At 45.8% G+C, this 19929-nt stretch overlaps 1 protein-coding gene across 4 annotated transcripts; it reads left to right on the forward strand.

Moving 5' to 3' along the window:
- Window positions 1-657: 657 nt before the first annotated feature.
- CX3CR1 (C-X3-C motif chemokine receptor 1) lies at window positions 658-13197 on the forward strand. 4 transcript variants are annotated; one of them, XM_040591974.1, is made up of 3 exons: window positions 658-1226; window positions 2175-2228; window positions 11542-13197. In XM_040591974.1, exon 3 carries the CDS (start codon window positions 11556-11558, stop codon window positions 12618-12620), a length of 1065 nt encoding a protein of 354 aa, XP_040447908.1. In that variant the 5' UTR covers window positions 658-1226; window positions 2175-2228; window positions 11542-11555; the 3' UTR covers window positions 12621-13197. The 4 variants fall into 4 exon arrangements, with proteins under 4 accessions (XP_040447908.1, XP_040447906.1, XP_040447905.1 ...); XM_040591972.1 differs by lacking the exon at window positions 2175-2228 and adding an exon at window positions 7626-7808; XM_040591971.1 differs by lacking the exon at window positions 2175-2228 and having other exon boundaries at window positions 661-1226.
- Window positions 13198-19929: the final 6732 nt, after the last annotated feature.

Below are 19929 nucleotides of genomic sequence, written 5' to 3' on the forward strand. Positions count from 1 at the left end.
CAGCATCCTAGTTGTGGGCGCACTCGTAACACTACCCTGAGCATGAAGCTCAGGGCAGGGGCCAAGAAGGCTCCTTGATTAATAAACATGCCAGTGCTTTAAACCCTCAGACTCCTCTGGTCCACTGGCAGCCCTGGGCAGCAGAGAGATGTTATGCTCAAAATCTTGTTTACAGGCAAAGAAGGCACAACCTATGTATCAGTAAAGCCAAGAATTTATTGTTAGTGCAATGGCAATCTCAAGGTTCCAATCGTTATCACTATAGAACTGCTGGTGGCAGAAAAAAAAATCCTACTAATGCGGTTAAAATGTTTTTGCACATCCATAGTTTCTAGCCCTTTTCCTGGTGGTATGCTCACCCTTCCCCTGCTCCTTTGGGTCCTAAGGCTGGTGGCTTCACCCAGGTGGTGGTGGTGGGGTGGTGTGTTAGAGCAAGCTGTCAGCACCTCCAGCCCTTCCCTTGGACAAATGCCACGTTCATGGTGATGTTTTGTTCTGCCTCCCTCTAGGATGTGCTTGGGGTCATTTATATATTTTCTAACATGCTTCTATACTTTCTTCTGTCTTCACTGATCTTCAGCCTCATGTTATACCAAATTTACTATGTACAGTGTCCTTCATGTATGTTAGATACTATTTGTTCTGTCTGTTACCATTAAAGCAGTTTTGCCAGCTCTAGGTCTGTATTTTTTTTAACTGACCTTCAGTGAGTTGTGTATAGCTGTGGAGGTCCCCAGTGCCAGCCTGTGCCCCATCTTTTACCATCTCATTCCTGTACTCCTCTGTGTTGCATCCCACATCCCCACTGCTCAAGGCCCCTGCTATCATACCAGACATATTTCTATACACTGTACCATTGTGTCTGAGTCAATAATATTCGATTCTGTGTAAGATAGGGGGAAACAAATGGGGTGAGAGCTTTTACACACTGAGTATGAAGCTCCCTCAGGCATTTCTGTCTCCCTGTGCAAGTCCTGCTCTTTGTAAGCACTTCTGCCCCACTGAGTGGCTGCATCTTGCTTCACAGTTTCACAAGGCGCCAGCGGGACCAGAGCAGAACACATTAATACTTTGTCAGCTCAGCCCTGAAGCTCAGCCCAGGAAGCTGCCCTGCCAAAGTTCACGTTTCACAGGGTAGGCACAAGCATTAGAGAAGAGGAAACATTTAAACCCAAACAGGCTCAGCTTGAAGAAAAAGTTGGTTTTCAACACAGCTATGATTTAAGGTAAGAGACAATTACATTTTACCTACAGTTTGACAGAACAGGATGACAAGAATAGTGTGTCCAGAACTTAAGGAAACTGTTAACTGCTTGGTGCTTGGAACTAAAATTATACTTAATTTGGGTAAAGATGATGTGGGTAATATTTAAAAATTATAAAAGTAGAAAGGGGACTTTGATTATCAATCAAAGTGGATGAGGGCAGAGAAATTTTACTTGGTGACTATTTGTGGCATCTTGTGGCAAGAGAAATATTCACCCTGGCTAGAAGTCCTCAAGGGTAAAGCAAAATGCTGATAGATGACTAGTGTGCGGCATTAACCCAGAAGAACAGACCAAGAAAAGATACAAGTCCTTCTACTTCATTAGATGTTTTTTGTTAGATGTTTGCAGGGATTTCACAACTCATGAGCACTGCTTTGCTTTTAGTTTTGATCAGTGAACCATTATCAAAAACATCACTGACACTGAAAGACAGACCAATACAGAAAATTTGGTACAGACCATAGAAAGTGTCTGATGCAGAAAAAACCAGCAAAAGATGGCAGAAATTCAAAAAGCGTGAAAACCCAACTATGACCATATTACATAATTTCCCTATGACTCGGCTTTCTATAGGAAAGATGCTGCACAAAGAAGTCTGCTGGTCTGGGTGAGACATTTGGGTAATACAGTGGTGGGCAGCCCCTTAAGTACTTGTATGATATAAACACAGATCCAGAAAAGGTGGTTCCCAAAATCGGGTCTGTTGGGGCAAACCCTGCATGGAGGCAGTGCAGCCGGAGGCAGTGAACTGGGTGACAGGATAAAAGACAACAACAGCAATGAATTACAAGGGTTCGGGCAGCATAGAAGAAGTCCAAAAGGGAGAGCAGAAGGCTGAAGTTTGACAAAGGACAACACACAGTAGTAAACTACGAGTAAATCACATAGTAAACGTGATCTTCCCAGGAAGGGGCTGGCAACTCCAGAACTTCAATCTCATCTGAACACAGTCAAGAAAGGGTATGTAATGTGTGCTGATCTGTAAACCAACAGAGAAGTTTATTTAAAAGATCTCCAATTTCTAGAAAGCCTTCTCAGATTTCTTGAGGATGCCAAGGCAATGTGAGCTTGTTAATAACAAAAAAGGAGGGGCAGGAAGTAAATAGGCACTATGATACAGGTGCTGAGAGGACAGAGTGAATGGTAATCATAAACAAGTACAAACAATGTACATAGCTAAATAATCCATTTCTACTATCCCTTTAACAGAAAATACAAAAGAAATTTGAATTCCACTTAAGAAGGGAAGGTCTGAGAAAAAGAAATACTGAGGAAAAGCATGTAAAACACTGGCAAAATGCTCAGCTGTACATACAACAAAATATACAGTGTCACGAGCAACTGAGCAAGCAGAAGGGGCAAACAGGGCAACTAACAGCCTAGAGGAAATACCTGTGAAACAAATTTTCCGAGAAAATCCTGATCCTGACAATCACCATGCAGTCAGATGAGACCCCCAAACACCCAGTGCCCTGCAGGCAGCTCTTGGGAGGGCACCTGGTCCCTCCCCAGCTCTGCCACGGCCCCCCTGGCAGCTGAGTTAAAGCGCTCCCCAGGCTCCCTGAGGACAAAACCAAATACTGCTCTTCAACAGGATTCTCACACCATTTACCTCATTTCCCATCCCCTGGCCAGGCCCTGGGGTCAGGACACTGTGTGGAAACCATCTCAGGTTGCCGAGGCTCTGCAGAGGACCCTTGGATCTGGTCACAGTACTGAGACCACAAACTCGTGACCCTCAGGGTCACAGAGGAAAATTTCAGGACCATTTCAGTGGGTTTTGAACCTCAATTTTAAGATCCAGGGGAGATGCAGGAATCTGAATCATAGCATCAGGTCATATTTCCTAAATGTGCAAGTCGTTTCTGAAATAGATGTTTAAGGCTCTGACCTCCTTAAGGCCAGATTTCTCAAGGTACTCTGCCAGAGGTTCAGATCATTGCCTTGCAGGATTTTTCAGAAGCCCTCCAGTGCTTAGCTCCCATTCAGAAGAATGATTTGAATGAACAAATGGAAATTGCTGGAAATTCCCCTGACATGACTATCTGCACCTCTACTTCCTTAACAGCCTTGGTCATGCCCTGCTCCCGAGAGCCTACTCCTTGCTCCATTAGGGAGCAGGTGGGACCCCCAGTGTGCAGGCACCAAGTCTCCTGCATCACGCTGTCAGCCTCAGAGGGGCTTTGTCCTCACCAGTTTAAGGAAGGAGCTGACACCACTGAAAGCTTCAGCTTACAGCTTTTGCTATAAATACATCAGCAACCACAGGGGTGAGCTGCCAGGGGCTTGGCAGGGTTTGCCGTGGCCCCAGCAAACCACACACTGCTGCTGTCCCTTCTGCATGGCTCACAGCAAGTCTTCCTGGCAGGGCAACAACACCAGCAAGGGAAGGGTTGTCACGTGGGGCAGGATTCGCCCACAGCATCTGGTTTCAGTCCCCTGTGCCCGCTTTGATGTGACGGTAGCACAACCAGTATGAGTGAGGCCACTGGCCTGCCCAGCTGGACCATGCATTGGCGGGGCAAGAGCAAGATCTTGTTCAAAATACCATGGTGGCTGCTCTGAAGCACAGACGGTGAAGACTTCATTGCTGACAAAAACTGTAGTAAGTCCATGTTTTCTTTGTAAATCAGAGTACGCCTAATTTTGATGCGATGAGTTACGCTGAAACTTGTGCCCTGGCTACTTGCTGCCCTGCAGTTACCTCCAGGTTTGCATAGAGCATCTTTGAGAAAGCACTTTGCAATGTTATAAAGCCTTAGATGAAGGTGATCCTGGGGATTCTGGACTCCATACTACCCCTCCTGCCCTCCATGATCCAAGCCTAGTCTTTTCAACTGTATTTTTTTACACAAAACTTTTGGTTTAAGTTTTTAGATTTACATGCTGCTCATCTCCAGCTAGTAGTGTCTACTTCTAATTTAGTTTGTGATGTTGATGTAAAAACTGCAGAACTGGTTCAGGGAAAGGGCATTTTTTTTCATCACTTTGACCTAAATGCCTTTGTAAAGGGATCGCAGGCTTCTGCAGCATTCAGGCTTGTATTTATCTTAATCAGCAGTGATTTGATCGGCTTCCATTTCTGGGTCCTTTATTTAGGACACCTTAAATGCCCTAATTTTTTGAAAGCTTCAGCATCATGCTTCTGCTCCTTGAACTCCATCTTGAGCTGGAAAATCCACTAATGAAGCTCCCCAGATCACTACTTGCTTTTAAAAAACTTATCCTCTAAGTCTTGGGGGGAGCCTCCATAAATTAAATGACCCAAATTGACAAGCAATTATTAAGCTTGTTGAACATTGCTGGGCCACAGAAATGGCCCAGCTGATCTGAGAATAAATGACAGAAGGAAGAAGAAACACCAAAGAAAGGAATCTCCTCACCTTAAAGTCATCAGGGAAGGACCGGGGGACCAGGGAGCAAGGATGCATCTGGGGAATTACACCACACCCACTCGGAAGTGATGGAGGAATCATAAAAGAACTGCTTAGCAGTAGGGAAAACATTCAGGGTTTAACAAAGGCAGTACAGACTGGCTGTTTGGTAACAACATCCCCAAACTCTGCTGCTTTCTTCCTGACTCCCCTTTAATCCAAACCCAGCAGCTGCTCCATGCCCTTCACAGGACTCTACTTCCTTCCAGGGGATCCCATCCCAGGATTTGGGCTAGCTGGTGCTGGTGAAGTACCTGGGGAGAGGACAGTTTAGCTTTTAGCTTTTTCAGTCATTTATTACCAAAACAGAGCCATGGCTGTTAAGAGGAGCGTGCCCCACTCGCCTGTTTGCTGTGCCTCCCTGCCTGCCAGGGGCTGTAGAGTTTTACCCAGCGTCCCCCGGCTGAGCCTCTCCACTGTGTCTGGCCTAAACCAGTTTCCCAGGCTGATGTCTTCTCTTGACGTGGAGACCCTCAGACATGTAAAAATCTCCATTTCCTAATTGAAGTTTGTTCCAGTCATTAGCCTTTCACTGTTAAAAATGTGTATCTGATTTCTAGCTTGCATGTTTCTGGTTTGAATTTCCACACATTGGTTTATAGTATGACTAATTGCAGTAAATTAGCAAGATTGTTAACATGAGCAAAAGTGAAATCAAGTGTTATCAAAGTATGCCTACAGTATCATGCTCTGCAATGGTAAAGTCTTCCTGCTTTTGTTCCTTCCCATTTATCACCCCTTTAAACACCCGAGGGTTGCATCAGCTTTTCTTATTGCAACATCTGGCTGGGAGCTCAGTTTCAGAGTCTGCCCGTGCCGTACCAGCAGCCAGGGTTCCCAGCAGATGGGCGCCCACTCTTGAGACGTGGCCTGTATTGTTTAACTCCCAAGCGTGTCTCTTCGGCTGCATTAAAGTCAATGTGAATCATCCCAAAAGCCCCAGATGACTCAAGATTTGTCTGAATCACTATCCAATTCTCCAAGTCTTTTATCACTTCCCCCTGCCAATCTCCAATCTGCTTTCAGACCAATGATGAAAATAATGAAGAGTTTTTTGGCTTTCAACTTGTCATTCCCACAGACCTTTTACAAACAATATTCCTAGTGTGGTCCTTCACAGACCTTAGCTTCCTCCATGGGTGGCTGCCTTTTGAGATCTGACTGCTAACCAGCCCAAACCTCATTGTAATATTTTGTTGGGCTTGTGTTGCTTCGGGCTGGAGAGATGCGTCAATCAAATAAACAGGCAGTGCAAGCCAAAGCGCCACCTCTTCTGAGCAGTACCCTTTATCAACCTTGCAATCTCATCAGATGTTCAAACTAAAACTTTTCTTCTGTAAACCCACACAGACTGGCATCAGCTACGCTCCTCCCTTTACTGTTTAAATTGCGTGCTGCCGAGGTTAAAGGTTAGCTTACACGAGCTGTTTCACATTGCTTTCCGCTTTTGAGGGTCGGCGTTGTGTCAGCTGCTTCCAGCATCTCTAGAGATGGAATGGGGGGAACATCTCCCCACTTCAGAATTGAATAAAGGACTAAGATTTAAGATTTATAGTAACTGCACCTGCTGGGCTGGGCCTGCTTCTGACCCCCAGTACCTAACATGATCCCTAACAACTCCAGAGACGGCACCCTAAGAATAGAGCCACCCCACTCTGAAAGATAAGCTAAGTGAAATCACAGGAACGAGTTGGTTGTAGGACTGAAAACTGGCTGGTGTATAGACCGTAAGTCTTAAGTTTTGTTTTAGGTATCATCCAAACTGTGGTTACAGGTGTCCACGGCAGTCTGGCGATTGCACAGTAGCTGCCTGGCACGAGGCTGGTTAAGAGTTTCACCCAGAGCGCTATTAAGACTTGCATCTCTCCTGCTAATTTCCACTCAGTTCTGGTTAATTCCCTTAAACGTCTTTTTCGGTGTGTTAGAAGTGCCATCGGCGGCTATGACATTTCATTTGCAGGTACCCGAGGACATCCCTGCAGTCTTGCCAAGAATCACCAGCCAGCAAGATTCAGATGGGTGTAGTCACAAATACGCAAAAGCGATGGCATATATATTTGGGTAGGGTGGTGGCAGCTCAGATCTAATGGTGAGAAAGGCATATACACCTGTAGGGTTTCACAGGGATTCCCACAAAGCCTACAGCTTCCCTGGGCCAGCTGAATTGTTGGCTTGCAGCTCCAGACCACTCAGCATGCATGGAAAACTTAATTTGCTTGCATGAGAAAATTGTGTCAGTCAGCCTCACCCAGAAATGCTGACTAAGGTGTGAAGATCTTTCTGAGGTTTAAATACTTTTATCAGCGTGTTGTGCAAATCTGAAGTGTGACCCTCTGGCAGAGGTCTGGGTTTGTTTTTATTTTTTTTTTACTTCTTTTCATTCGGTGATGGCAAAGGCATCACAGAGAGGCGAAGTGCTTGCAGACCCCTCTCCTTGGCAGTAAAGCTTGCAATGTTGCACTTGGCTGAAGTGCCAGGGGTGATAACTGGGAGGATCAGATGCATAAACAGGATTTAGCTCTTGTGTTACCCAGCCTGATGCCAGTGCTATTCGAAGGCTGAAATGCAATTTCTGTTGCTTAGAGGAGTTTGTGGATCTCTCATAATTTCACTTCCCTATGTAGTACACGTACCGCACATGCTGGGAATAGCTGTGTTGAGAAGCAGGGGTTTTGGTCCTGCAGACTACTGTCTTTGAGATAGCAATAAATGTGATTAAGGGCAGAAGTTTGTGGGGAGAAGGGTGTAAAACTGCTGGAGAACTCTGGAGAGAGAGCAAAGCGGTTGAGCAGTTCCATGAGAAGCAGAAGTGAATCTACTATTTCCTGCACTCAGCAAGGGAAAACAGCTGGTGGAGGGACCTCACAGCCCTGCGGTCCTTCTTCAGTGCCCTCTATTGTCTTCAGTTCGCTTTGTCCCTTAGGTGAACATTCATTGTAAGCACAAGAGAGAAAAGTGGGTTGAAGCAGACAGTGAGAAGAGCATGTGTTGCGGTGGCCTTTGCGAAGCTGACGGAGAATACCTGGCAGGGAAGGATGGAGGATGGGCAGAGCTAAGTTCCTTCACTTTAGAGTCCAGTAACATTTCATCATATTATGCATATCTGGTAAGGGCTGGGTTTGGGTTTCCCTTTGGAGTTTGCAGTCCAGCTGTTGAGTAACATCAGCTTAAACTGAGTGAAGTGGTATCAGAGGGGCTAAATATTCAATCAGAACTGAGAGCATTGCATGGATGAGAAGCGGTGGGAGGATAAGAGGATGTGGCTGGTGATATACGAAATCCAAGAGCTAGAAAGTGAACAAGCCACAGACTGTGCCAGCAGTTTCAGATGCCAATGTCATTTTGGTAAGTGCAGTTCTTGCTTGCCCCTGGACATGCTATGCAGCATCACACCCTTCCCGTTGGTGTAGGTACCACAGGCATTGCAACCACCCATCCAGGGGCAAAGGAAATAATTTGCTACTGCAGAAATAAATTATCCCTATCAGTGAGCTAGAGGAGATTACCTGACTGAAAAGGTACTTCAGAAAAAAACCCAGCCTGACTGATGCTCCTTTTTACTTCAGAGCACAGCGGTTTGTACAGACATATAGAAACTCTCCAGAGGAACAAGCTGCCTTTCCAGACACGAACTGAGTGAGCGAGCATGGGAAAGACCAGCACAACTAGAGGCTTTCAGAGAAGGGAGTAAACCAATGTGTGCTCCCTCTCTCCAGATCAGGGATTTCACACAGCACATACAGTCTAGATAAGCACCACTCAGCAGCCCTCTCTGGATGCCTGCGCAGTTAGCAAAGATGCTAATGGGATATGAGCAGGCATCAATCATTTTTTTCCTCTGTGGATGATGGGAATTCTGCCTGTCACACCAAGAAACAGGAGCTTACAGGGCAGAGAAGCTGGGGCACTTCACAGAGACATCATGGACTCTGTCCAGCTTTGTCAGTCACGAAGTTAAGGATGCAACTTCAGGAGGTCTCTTGTCCAAACTCATGCTCAGAGGAAGGCCAACCAAGTTTCAAGTATCTCCATGGACGGAGATCCCACAACCTCCCTGAAGCCCTGTCCTGGTGTCTGACCACCCTCACAGTGACTTTTTTTTCCATACAATGAGTAACAATTTCCCACGGCCATTGCCTTATTCCTCTGAGGAAAGTCATCTGCTTCACCTTTACACCTTCTCACTAGATACCCCTTGAGATGTCTCTTGTTGAGGCTGATCAAACCCAGTTCTCAGCATCTTTGCACACAGCAGGTGCTCCAGCCCCAATCATTGTGGTAGCCCTCAGCTACCACACAGCAGTGCATTGGTGGAGAACCAGCTGTGGAGCACATCAGCTCACAGTCAGACAGAGGTTCTGGTACTGTGCAGATGGGTGCAGTAACAGCTCAGTGGCAAGGATCTGGGTGGGCAGTGTAGTGACTCATATTCAGCGCAAGAGACTTGATGTATCATGACCCTTCTTTTAATTTTAAAGGCACCTGCTGCTTACATTTTGTATCAGAGAGGAGAAAGAAAACGTCAGGATGGGAAGACAGAAAATGGCAGGCTATGGGGATTAGTACGATGTCTCCTGCTTATTTCTGTATTCCTCAACAGGGTAGATATAGTAAAGAGATGAGGAACCAGTCACATATCTCTGTAGGCAACTCCAGTTATCTCATCAGTAGAAAATCAGTATCTTGTTTGCAACCACTGTCAGCTTCTGCCCCGGCACCTTGCCATTTCCTATTCGTCCGCTTTAATTTTGCTGGTGTCAGATACCCTGTCTCCAGAAGCTGGAGGATTAAACCGGGCTGGAAGCAAGGGGCTGCACAGATTCTGCAGGCAGTCTCAGCTCCCAGTTCAAGTGGAAAGGCACTGCAAGAGCTGCTCAGCCCATGGGTGTGCCCACCTGCAGCAAACAGCCTTCCCCGCGCCGTGCCCATGCCTTGGAACTACCAGCACTGAGCTGGTCTTCTTCTAGACCTTCTTCTAGCCCACTTTTCCTGTGCAAAACCACAGACTGTTTTCTAATGACTGTGGGCACTTCTTATTTAAATGTTTTGGGGGCAATTAGGCTTTGAACGTTCAGAACAAGAAGGTATTTTAAAAGAGAGAGCCTGCATTTCCAACTAGCACACAAAAACCCAACTCTTTGAGAAATGACTACAAAATAAGAGGGCAGAACTTCATGGCCCACACCACAAACAGCACTGAAGCAATAAGGCATTAGGAGAAAATGTCAATATGATCACGGTAGCCACCTGTGGGGGAGTTTATTGTAGTTGCCACTACGTCATATGAAACTTCTTGGGTAAGGACTGACTCACACCTCAGGACATCTTTATTTCATGCTTACTCTTGCAAGGCTTATTTTAAACAGAGTCTATACAAACTATTGCCATCAGTGAAACGCTGACATGTAGGCTGGGATTCCAACCACTCCACTCTGAGAGTCAGGAGTGGGAATAGTTATATACCACTGGCATCTACCACTGAGTAGTGTGCCCATGCTCTCCTTCTAGTCAAAAGGAGTTTCATCAGCATGGTCAGCAGGGACTAGAAAGTGGTCTGTCTTGTCTTAAAGCAGATTTGGCCTGACCTGCGCCGGCTCAGCTGCATTGCTCTTCATTGGCTTTATTGACTACATGTCCCACTAACACGAGATGCAAACATCTGTGTTAGAGACAGCCAAGACCCTTCTTTAGAGTCAGCGGGGGCTCCTGTATGAAGATTGTGACACTGTGACCAAGGGGTAGTGATTAGTTGCAGTTTTATTATCACTGACCTTTCCTTTCGGTCTCAGCTTTAACAGGTTAGTTTGGCCGTGTTGTCATCTCCCTGGGCTTCCGCACAGCCTGTCACACTCAATTTCCTTCATTTCCTACAGTGAGAGCCAGTAACAGATACTTACAAGCTCTTTACCCCAACCAGGGAGCAGGCTGAATGCAGTAACACCTGCACCCCTCTAGGATTTTTGGTTCCCTGCAAACGGAAATCTTTGTGGAGACTTGAATGCCACATCCTAAGGAAGTGTGGATGACCTGATGGGTACCCCGAGTTATTCGATGTGCAGACCTGTGAGCCCAGAGGTCACACACCTGCACCCCACACTCTCTTTGGATGCAGCCTCCAAGCTAGCAAGCCCGGGCTCCAACCTGACTGCCTCACAGCCAAGGCAGGAGCAGTCACGAGACACTTCGGTGCTTGAGGAAAAGGGTCATTATAGTTTCCCTCTTCTTTTGATCTCAGCGATTAAAAAAACCCCACAAAACACCTCATCAAAGATATGCTTGCTCCCAGAGGATGTCCCGCTGTAGACTTTGCTCCTTCCATATCAGCAAGCATCAGCTCAGACCTGGTCAAACTGGGCGTCTTACTACGCTTCCAGCCTGGGGTTAACGCGTGGGGCCAGGCTGGGCTCTTGGTGGTGTTGACAGGCACCACAGGCTGATCAGCAGTGACACGTGAGGTATGGTTTCCTGCCCAGCACTGCCCAGCAGGCTGGGGGAACGCCTGCATTTCTCACATTGCGACGCACCACCTGCAGAGCTCAGGCAGTGTTGGCTTGCTGCCGCTTCTGCTGCCGCTCCGATAAGCTTATGCAACTGCCCTTGAAATTCTCATTTATTTGTTCTTATCCTAAAGAGCTAACATACAGTGATGTACATGTAACGGCAGAGTCTGGGCTTTTGTTAGTAACTGCCATCGCCGCTGCAGTAATACAGCTTTCACTAACCCAAACAGCGACAAAATCCCAAAGTGCGTGTTACTGAGGTCTCTCAGTATTTGACCATAGCAGATACTGGATGTCTCTCTAACATTATTCTCTTTTCCCTTTTCATGTTGTCTTTAGCCAGGAAGTTCAGCATGACGGAAGCATTCACAGAAACGACAGCTGAATACGCTTATGACGAACATGCTTTTTCCTGCAATAAGACTGACATCCAAGAGTTTGGGAAAATATTTCTGCCAATATTTTACATTGCAGTGTTTGCTCTTGGCCTCACAGGCAATCTAATGGTGCTTTTTGCCATTGTGAAAAAAGGCAGTAAAAAAAGCATCACTGACATGTATCTCCTGAACTTGGCTATCTCAGACCTTCTCTTTGTGGTCTCCCTCCCCTTTTGGGCTTCCAACACAGTGCGTGGATGGACCCTCGGGACTATTTCATGCACAGCTATTTCCTCGCTGTATTACATTGGTTTCTTTGGGGGCATGTTCTTTATCACTGTTATCAGTATCGACAGATACTTGGCCATTGTCCGGGCAACATATTCTCTGAAATCCAGAACAGTGAAACACGGCTTTCTTATAACCTGCGGAGTATGGGCAATAGCTGTTTTAGTTTCAGTGCCGCATTTTGTGTTCTCCCAGCTGGTAGAAAATGACTGCATGTCTGTCTTCCCCCAGGAGCTGGAGAACATCTGGCCGGTGTTCTGCAATGTGGAGCTGAACACCATTGGCTTTTTCATCCCAGTCTGTATCATATGCTATTGCTACTGTGGGATCATCAAAACCCTGCTGTCCTGCAAAAATCAGAAAAAAACACGAGCCATAAAACTGGTCTTGGCTGTGATAGTCGTGTTTTTTCTGTTTTGGTCCCCCTACAATGTACTGATTTTTCTCGAGACTTTAAAGCACTATGAGTTATTCACAAGTTGTGATCAAATTAAATCACTGGACTACGCAATGCATCTGACCGAAACCATTGCATTCAGTCACTGTTGTCTCAATCCTCTTATCTACGCTTTTGCTGGGGAAAAATTCAGGAAATACCTTCACCATATCTGCTTAAAGTATTGTCCATTCCTGTGTTTCTGTGGTCCCTGCAGTCGCTACCAGGTCACCTCTTCAGCTAGCTACACAGAAAGCGTCGTGCACAGCAACATGACCCTGAACACCAGTGACCAGGATGGCTCTGTCTTCGTCTAAAAGGCTCTGTGAAGAAGAAATATATGTAAATACGAATTCTGTGAGGCTAGCCACCACCGAGATTGCCATTGCCCACATGAAGAGACTTAACGGCTGCACCGAGTTACTGACATGCCTCTTGTTAAGCATAAGGTATTCTGAAACGGTAAAGATTTTTAAAATAAAAGCAGTACAGTATGTCAGGGCTGGATGCAGAATTGAATCAAGAGGGAAGAAGAGGGAAAGTAGAAGCAAAAGCAGTGCTCTGTGCCTAGAACAGGAGATGGAGAAGAATTTAAGGACAGAGAAGTCATTAAAGTTTCATCATTGAAACTTGTGTGTGTGTCAGTGTATGCACATGTAGTACAAATGTACATAGACATAAACTCATTTTTTAAGGGAAGAGAGATCTCTAACGAATGGTAGCTGACTTTGCAAAGGGCAATATTTTTGATAGTAAAAGGGTATATTTTTGATGCTATATATCAGCCCTATGGAAGTGATTTGGGGGTTACTGATGGCAACAAATGTTTTACCTGTGCTTTCGAACCTAATAAAATCCTACTGTTAATAAAAAAGATTGTCATTTAAAAAAATATTTCTGAATATGTGTTTAGTGCCAACAGTGCACTCAGTGTTTACAGCATACAAAAATCAGAGCAAGGACCATCCTTAAAGATTTGGGACCTGACTTGGAGCTGACCCAAGCCAGTAGGTGTATCTCCTGATTTCCACGGGCTGTGGCCTGAGCTAAAGGCCCGAGTTTGGTGGAGCCCTTCGCGCCGTACATCCCCATGCGCACTGCTGAGCGAGGGGCTGCCAGCTCCATCAACAGACAGCAGCACACACTTGGGACAATGGGAACGGGAGATACAGGTTTGGGTATCCCCGTGCTTGGTCTAAATATGGCACAACCAAGCTGGGAATCCCTTGCAGAGCATGGTAAGTATGTGATTCACACCTGGGCTCTGCTCACTACACTTTGTAAACACCAACTGTATCCACACCGTCATAGACAATGGCTTTTGGGACAAAATAACCACTTGCCCATGCTGCTTAACGCAACCCTTCCCAACCTTTGTGGCCTCCCCCACCACAGCTGATTTCATCAGGGAAACCTGTAGGTGTACCGATATTTAACGTGCCCTGGAGGACACATTTACCATGTGCACTCCACAGCCTCCAAATAGCCTTTTTACTCTTGCAATGACAATGCACTGTGGGTGGAAAACATCAGACAATTGAGTCGCTCCCCAGGGCCCTCCCTGGGAAGTTCCTGCCGTCATCTGCTGCAAGAGCAAAAGATATTTTTGTTGGCACTGTGGATGCCAGTTAGGTGAATGGAAAAAGGACTGTTGCCATCTATGAAGCTGAGATCAGCTTACAAGGGAAAAACAAGGACCAATCTTACAAAACTACTCCATGCCAGTGGGACCCTATTTCTATGCATTGATGGAACTGGCAATATGTCAAAACTGAAGAAGCACTCTCACTTTCCAACTAACACAGAAGAGTTGTTCTAGAGTATCAGCGGGAGGAGTAGGCCCTTTCTTTGTGGACCTTAGTACCCCCTTGTTTCTAAGAAAGCCTGGAGGAGAGACCCTCCATTGAGCAGTTTTCCATATGCAATAATTCCACAAATACTAAATATTCCATTTTTTGCTGCTGAACATTCAGCACAATTTACAGTATAATAGCCTTTTCATAAAATGGCTTGTATTTGCGTATAAATATATTCTATATTCTCAACTTTTAAAATTTCAGCTATAAGTGGACTTCCAGACTCTAAATACGTAAGTTTAAGTGTAGTATGAGTGTCACTCAAAATTAAATTACTTTTCAAAATTCAGTCTGCCTAAGCAAGTGAGATAAGACAGCTCGCTTTGTCCCCACCCCCAAGCAAGTGGTATTTTTAAGAAATGGTGTTTTTACAATGTTTTTTTAAAGAAATGCTAAGATGTGCAGAAAGAAAGAGGAAGGTACGGTGAGACTAAACAAGAAGTCATCTGCATGAAACTGGTCTGAAGAGGGTGGATTGACAGGCTGAGCAATGTAATCTCACTTGGTTCATTTAACTTCCCTTTTATTTTTTAGATAATGGTGCAATACTGAGTAGGGAAGAGTAAAAGATGCTTTTAAATATAACCCATGTGCTGTCTCCAGAATGAAAGGTGCAAGCCCAGAGCCTTCTGTCAGCTTTCTAGGAAAAAAGAACATTTTCCTGCCTACCCCAGTGGTTTCCCAGGAACCCTACCCATCACCAGCACAGTGCATCACAGCACACACCCCTTCCAGATGCATCTCCCTCTGGCAGTGCAGACTTGCTACTGTGAGTCAAACTGCCTTAACAGGCCTGTGTCCTCTGCAAGCTGCAATCTGTGAAACTGCACCTGCAAAAATCCGTCACTTCCACAGGTCAAGGGCCCCTCCTGACAACCTGCACTTCTTCTGTCTTCTTTGCCACACTGTGCAATGGAAGACTTCAAGGTTTGTCAGCATAATATTTTCAGTGTTTATGCCACGAATTTGCAAGTTATTACATAGAATTTGCTATTTATGTGCAAGGTCTTATTGCTCAATATTTGAGCATTTGTACGAAATTAAAAGCTTCAGGCGTTTCTAGGCATCGGGCTCCGTAACGAATAGCTAGTTTATGCAGATGCCTCCTCATAGCAGAAGTGGTAAATCTTTGAAAACCAAAATCAACATTTTTGTTTTGTTTTGCATTAGCAGGAAGAATTGTTGCAATTGTCCTTAAAAAACTTCAGCCTCCATGAAACATACAGTGCTCTGAGGACAACTGGTAACAAACTTTACCAAGACTGGGTTCAACTGCAGCTGAGACAGGCATTGCTGCTCTTCACTGTACTGCACCATGTCAGCGTGCATGGAGAGCTGCAGCCCCGCAGCTTCTGCCCACTCCATGCCTCTGTTGTGACTTGTGACACCTAATATTGTGTAGCTTCCTGGGTTTCTGCTGATTTTATACACTACACTCCTTGAGGTATCCTTTGCCTGACTGAAAGCCCACTGATGTCTCTTTAAGTCCCTCCACTGGACTTTCAGTTAATCATAGCCTTTATCTGAAGATACTACTTCTCTTTCAAAACCTCTGCAGCCCGAAACTGGTGCTTTCTAACTGCCCAGCTAGTTTACAACATACGCTTTTCTATGTACAGCAGTAATAACGCATACATCCTTAGCCTGGATCAACACATCCCTGACGACCAGCGACATCCAGTCCCTACCCATTACACCTAAGAAAGTAAATCAGTCTCTCAGCATGGGATAAAACCTTTTCTTCTGCCATAAATTAAGGACAGACTCTTGCTAACATGAAAATGCACGCGCGCACACGCATGCACACACACACACACACACACTCTCTCTCTCTCTCGTTAAATCTATCTATTGAATAGTACTTGGTTGTGAAAAAAGGAGGTCAAGAGATCTCTGGGTTTGGTGGCGGGACTGGGCTTTGGGGCTTTCAGAGGTGGTGAGCTATCTTTGCATCTTGTTTTTTCATCATGAAACCTTTTTTTCCTGTTTGAGAATCACTCTGACACTTAACATAAATCTTTTCCCAGCTGTGCTATGTTTTGAGGAACTAATAAAACCTGAATCCAAATTTTCTCTGCAGGCTCGCTACTATATTTCATGTTCAATTTATAAATAGAATGAACAAGACACATATTTAGCCAAACTGCTTGTAATGAGATACGTGGAAATCAGTATCTTTTTTAGGTGCTACAGCAAATCCCTCTCATTCAAATATCATATCACAGTCCCAAAATCATAGAATTGATGTTTCTTCATTTTTAAGTTGAGCATGGTCACTTTGAATTCTTTTCATTAACTCTTGTAGTTTTTAACTTGCACAGAAAATTTAGAAATGCAGCCAGTCAGAGCATCATATTGACCTCGGAAATTGCTCAGTGGTGAAAGCCACCATTTTCACTAGTGGCATCAGAAGGAGTCACTACCCATGTATTTCCTTTGGGTTTAGAATTTGGTGGGAGTGGATCTGAAGTCCTGGTCCAGGGTAGTTCAAAGTTTTAAGGCTGTATTTCACAGAGAACTACTTATAAACACACTGGGTACGGGTTCAGTCCTGTCATTTTCATTTTGTCTCTACCACCTTTGCAAGTCCCTCACTGAGATCTCATAGGTAATACAAAAGTGTTGTCCTAGAAGGACACCCTGTTGTCAATGAGGGGACAAGACCCAACCGTGCAAGTCCCACATCCTGCTTTCACTAAAAAACAGAGAGTTTTCCAAATAAATCTTACTTATAAGCTTTATTCTCCCCACATCTGAATTCTAGAAGTTGCACTAATTCTACCCACTGCTGCTTTCGCAGCTCCTAGCAGGCAGCAGTTTTCCTCTGTAGCTACTGCCCAAGTAGCTCTGTAGCTACTGCGCAGGGCTTTGCCAATGGCCATTTACACACCACTTCTAAAATGGCTACATTTTAGTAGTGAATTAAATATTTTCTGTGTTAAGGACTTACCCAGTCCTGCTCAAAGATTTACTGTTTGCGCTTCAGCTTCTTAACTCTGTAAGACATCAGGAACTCTAACGAAAACCTGTGAATTCCAGAGTTCCTATTTGGAAATTTAAATTTGGTAATTGAAGATAAAATTGAGAACAATTTGTAAGTATTAAAGGATGTTTTTTGACACTTGTCACATACATACAGCTTCTGTTGAAGCTGGTAATAATTCTGTTGCCATTGTTAATAAGAACTTCCTAATTCACTTGCTAACTACTGCAAGAGCTTGGTTTTCAACATATACACACCCAAACCTCAAGCCCTGGGTTTTGCAGTGTCAGTGTTGACACATTGGTTTCAACGCAGAAAAGAATACACACTAACTGTTTCTGTATAATTATGTTTGTTACACTAATATTCAATACACAAATGTCTGTATTTAATATGTTGCATTTGTCATTTCCCTTCTAAAAGAAATACTGTAAAATAGCTCCCATTGGACATGGGGGAAATGGTTTGCTTGTGAAGAACAGTTTGCATTTACCAAACTTCCAAGTGTGAGCACATTAACTTTATATCGCTGAAGGCAGAGGTTAGTGAATGGGACAGAGAATGCAAGCGAAGACTCTGCCACAGCTTTTTCACTATACAGGGTATATTATCTACTTACCAACTGAAGCTGTAACTAGGACAGTCTGTTCTCCACCCCACTCAGATTTTAAGTCTCTGATAAGTTATACACATTTGTCACTGCTCCATATTCAGCTGCAGCCCAACAGTTCAGCTGCATATAGGTCCATATGCTGGGATAATGCAGGCAACAGAAAGAAGCTGCATTTCTCCCGCAAGAAGTTTGCATGTAGCCCATAAACGTTGCAATTGCTACATTAAAGTTAAACCCAGCAGCACCGTGTGTAGTGGATTTGCATGGCAAGGTTTTGGTAGCAGTGGGCTCCAGGGGTGGCTTCTGTGAGACAATGCCAGAAGCTACCCCCACATCCACAGAGCCAGTGCCAGCTGCTCCAAGGTGGACCCACCGCTGGCCAAAGCTGGGCCCAGCAGTGACAGTGGTAGTGCCTCTGAGAGAACATATTTAAGAAGCGGGTTGGGGGATGGGGCAATCTGTGAAAAAAACCTGCAGCTGTACAAAAGGAGTGAGAATGCATGAGAGCAGCATCCTTGCAGCCCCCCAGGTCAGTGCAGGGGGAGGCAGGAGGGGCTCCAGGCACTGGAGCAGAGATTCCCCTGCAGCCCGTGGTGAAGCCCGTGGTGAGGCAGACTGTGCCCAGCAGCCCATGGAGGTCCACGGTGGAGCAGGTATCCACCTGCAGCCCGTGGAGGAACCCATGATAGAGCAGGGGGATGCCCAAAGGGGGCTGTGATCTGTGCAAAGCCTGTGCTGCAGCAGGCTCCTGGCAGGACCCGTGGAGAGAGGAGCCCAAGGCTGGAGCAGGGTTGCTGGCTGGGCTTGTGACCCCATGGGGACCCACGCTGGAGCAGCCTGTGCCTGAGGGGCTGCACCCCGTGGGAGGGACCCACGCTGGAGCAGGGGAAGAGTGTGAGGAGGAAGAAGTGGCAGAAACAACATGTGGTGGACTGACCGTAACCTCCATTCCTGGTCCTCCATTCCCGGTCCCCCTGTGCCACTCGGGGGGAGGAGGTAGAGAAATCAGGAATTAAGTTAAGCCCAGGAAGAAGAGAGGGGTGGGGGGAAAGTGGGATTTTTTGTCATTTTGATAGTAATAAATTAAGCTAACTTTCCCCAAGTCAGGTCTGTTTTGCCTGTGACTGTAACTGCTGAGTGATCTCCCTGTCCTTACCTTGACCGACAAGACTTTTGTTATATTTTTTCTCCCCTGTCCGTTGAGGAGGAGAGTGATAGGGCAGCTTTGGTGGGCACCAGCCCACCACACTGTGTCACAAAGGAACAGCAGCACAGTTTGCAATGGCCATGATCTGCAGGGCACATTCGAAGACAACGAGGAAGCTGAGGAAGCGGAACAGTAGCTCGTTCTACGCATCTGCCGACAAGAGAGCTCCCTCTAGTGCCAGACATGTGCTACTATTTCTATGTGCAATTTCCTACACACTTAACCAGCACAGCTCCTTACATGTAAGAACTGCTTGAAACTCTGAGCTGCAGCTTCAATTATTTTTCCAGGTTCTAACCAGGTAGGAGCAAACTAGAAGGACATGGTATGTCTAAAAGGCACCTGGAGCAGGTTGTTGCACCACCCTTGTCCCCAGCCCACTGACATCTCGTTTGTCCAGAGCAATTGCTGAGCAATATAGACCCTAACTTGGCTATAGCAGGAGCACACAGCAACAGGGAGCATTTCCCACTGGGAGGGCCTCAAGCATTAGTGCTAATGGCCTAAAAACACTCAGGGGTAGGGAACTGGCTAAGCATGCACAGGAATTGCTCTTCCAGCCCTTCCTAGGGACATCTCCCTAGGACATCTCTAGGGACATGACGGAAAGACAGGTCAGGTAGACGAGAGAGCAGTGGATGTTGTCTACTTGACCTCAGGCAAGGCTTCTGACATTATCTCCCATAACATCCTCATAGGTAAGCTCAGAAGTGCGGGTTAGATGAGCGGACAACGAGGTGGACTGAGAGCTGGCTGATGGCAGAGCTCAGAGGGTTGTGATCAATGGCACGGAGTCCAGCTGGGGGCCTGTAGCTAATGGTGTTCCCCAGCGGTCAGTACTGGGTCCAGTCCTGGTCAACTTGACTCACCAGTGACCTGGATGAAGGGATGGAGTCTGCCCTCAGCAAGTTTGCGGGTGATACAGAACTGGGAGGAGGGGCTGACTCACCAGAGGCTGCGCTGCCAT

The sequence above is a fragment of the Falco naumanni genome, chromosome 4 (assembly GCF_017639655.2).
Source record: "Falco naumanni isolate bFalNau1 chromosome 4, bFalNau1.pat, whole genome shotgun sequence".
NCBI classification, from domain to species: domain Eukaryota; kingdom Metazoa; phylum Chordata; class Aves; order Falconiformes; family Falconidae; genus Falco; species Falco naumanni.

Coding starts and splice junctions, on each gene's coding strand:
- CX3CR1 (XM_040591974.1), top strand. CDS start 11,556: ATGACGGAAGCATTCACAGAAACGACAGCTGAATACGCTTATGACGAA.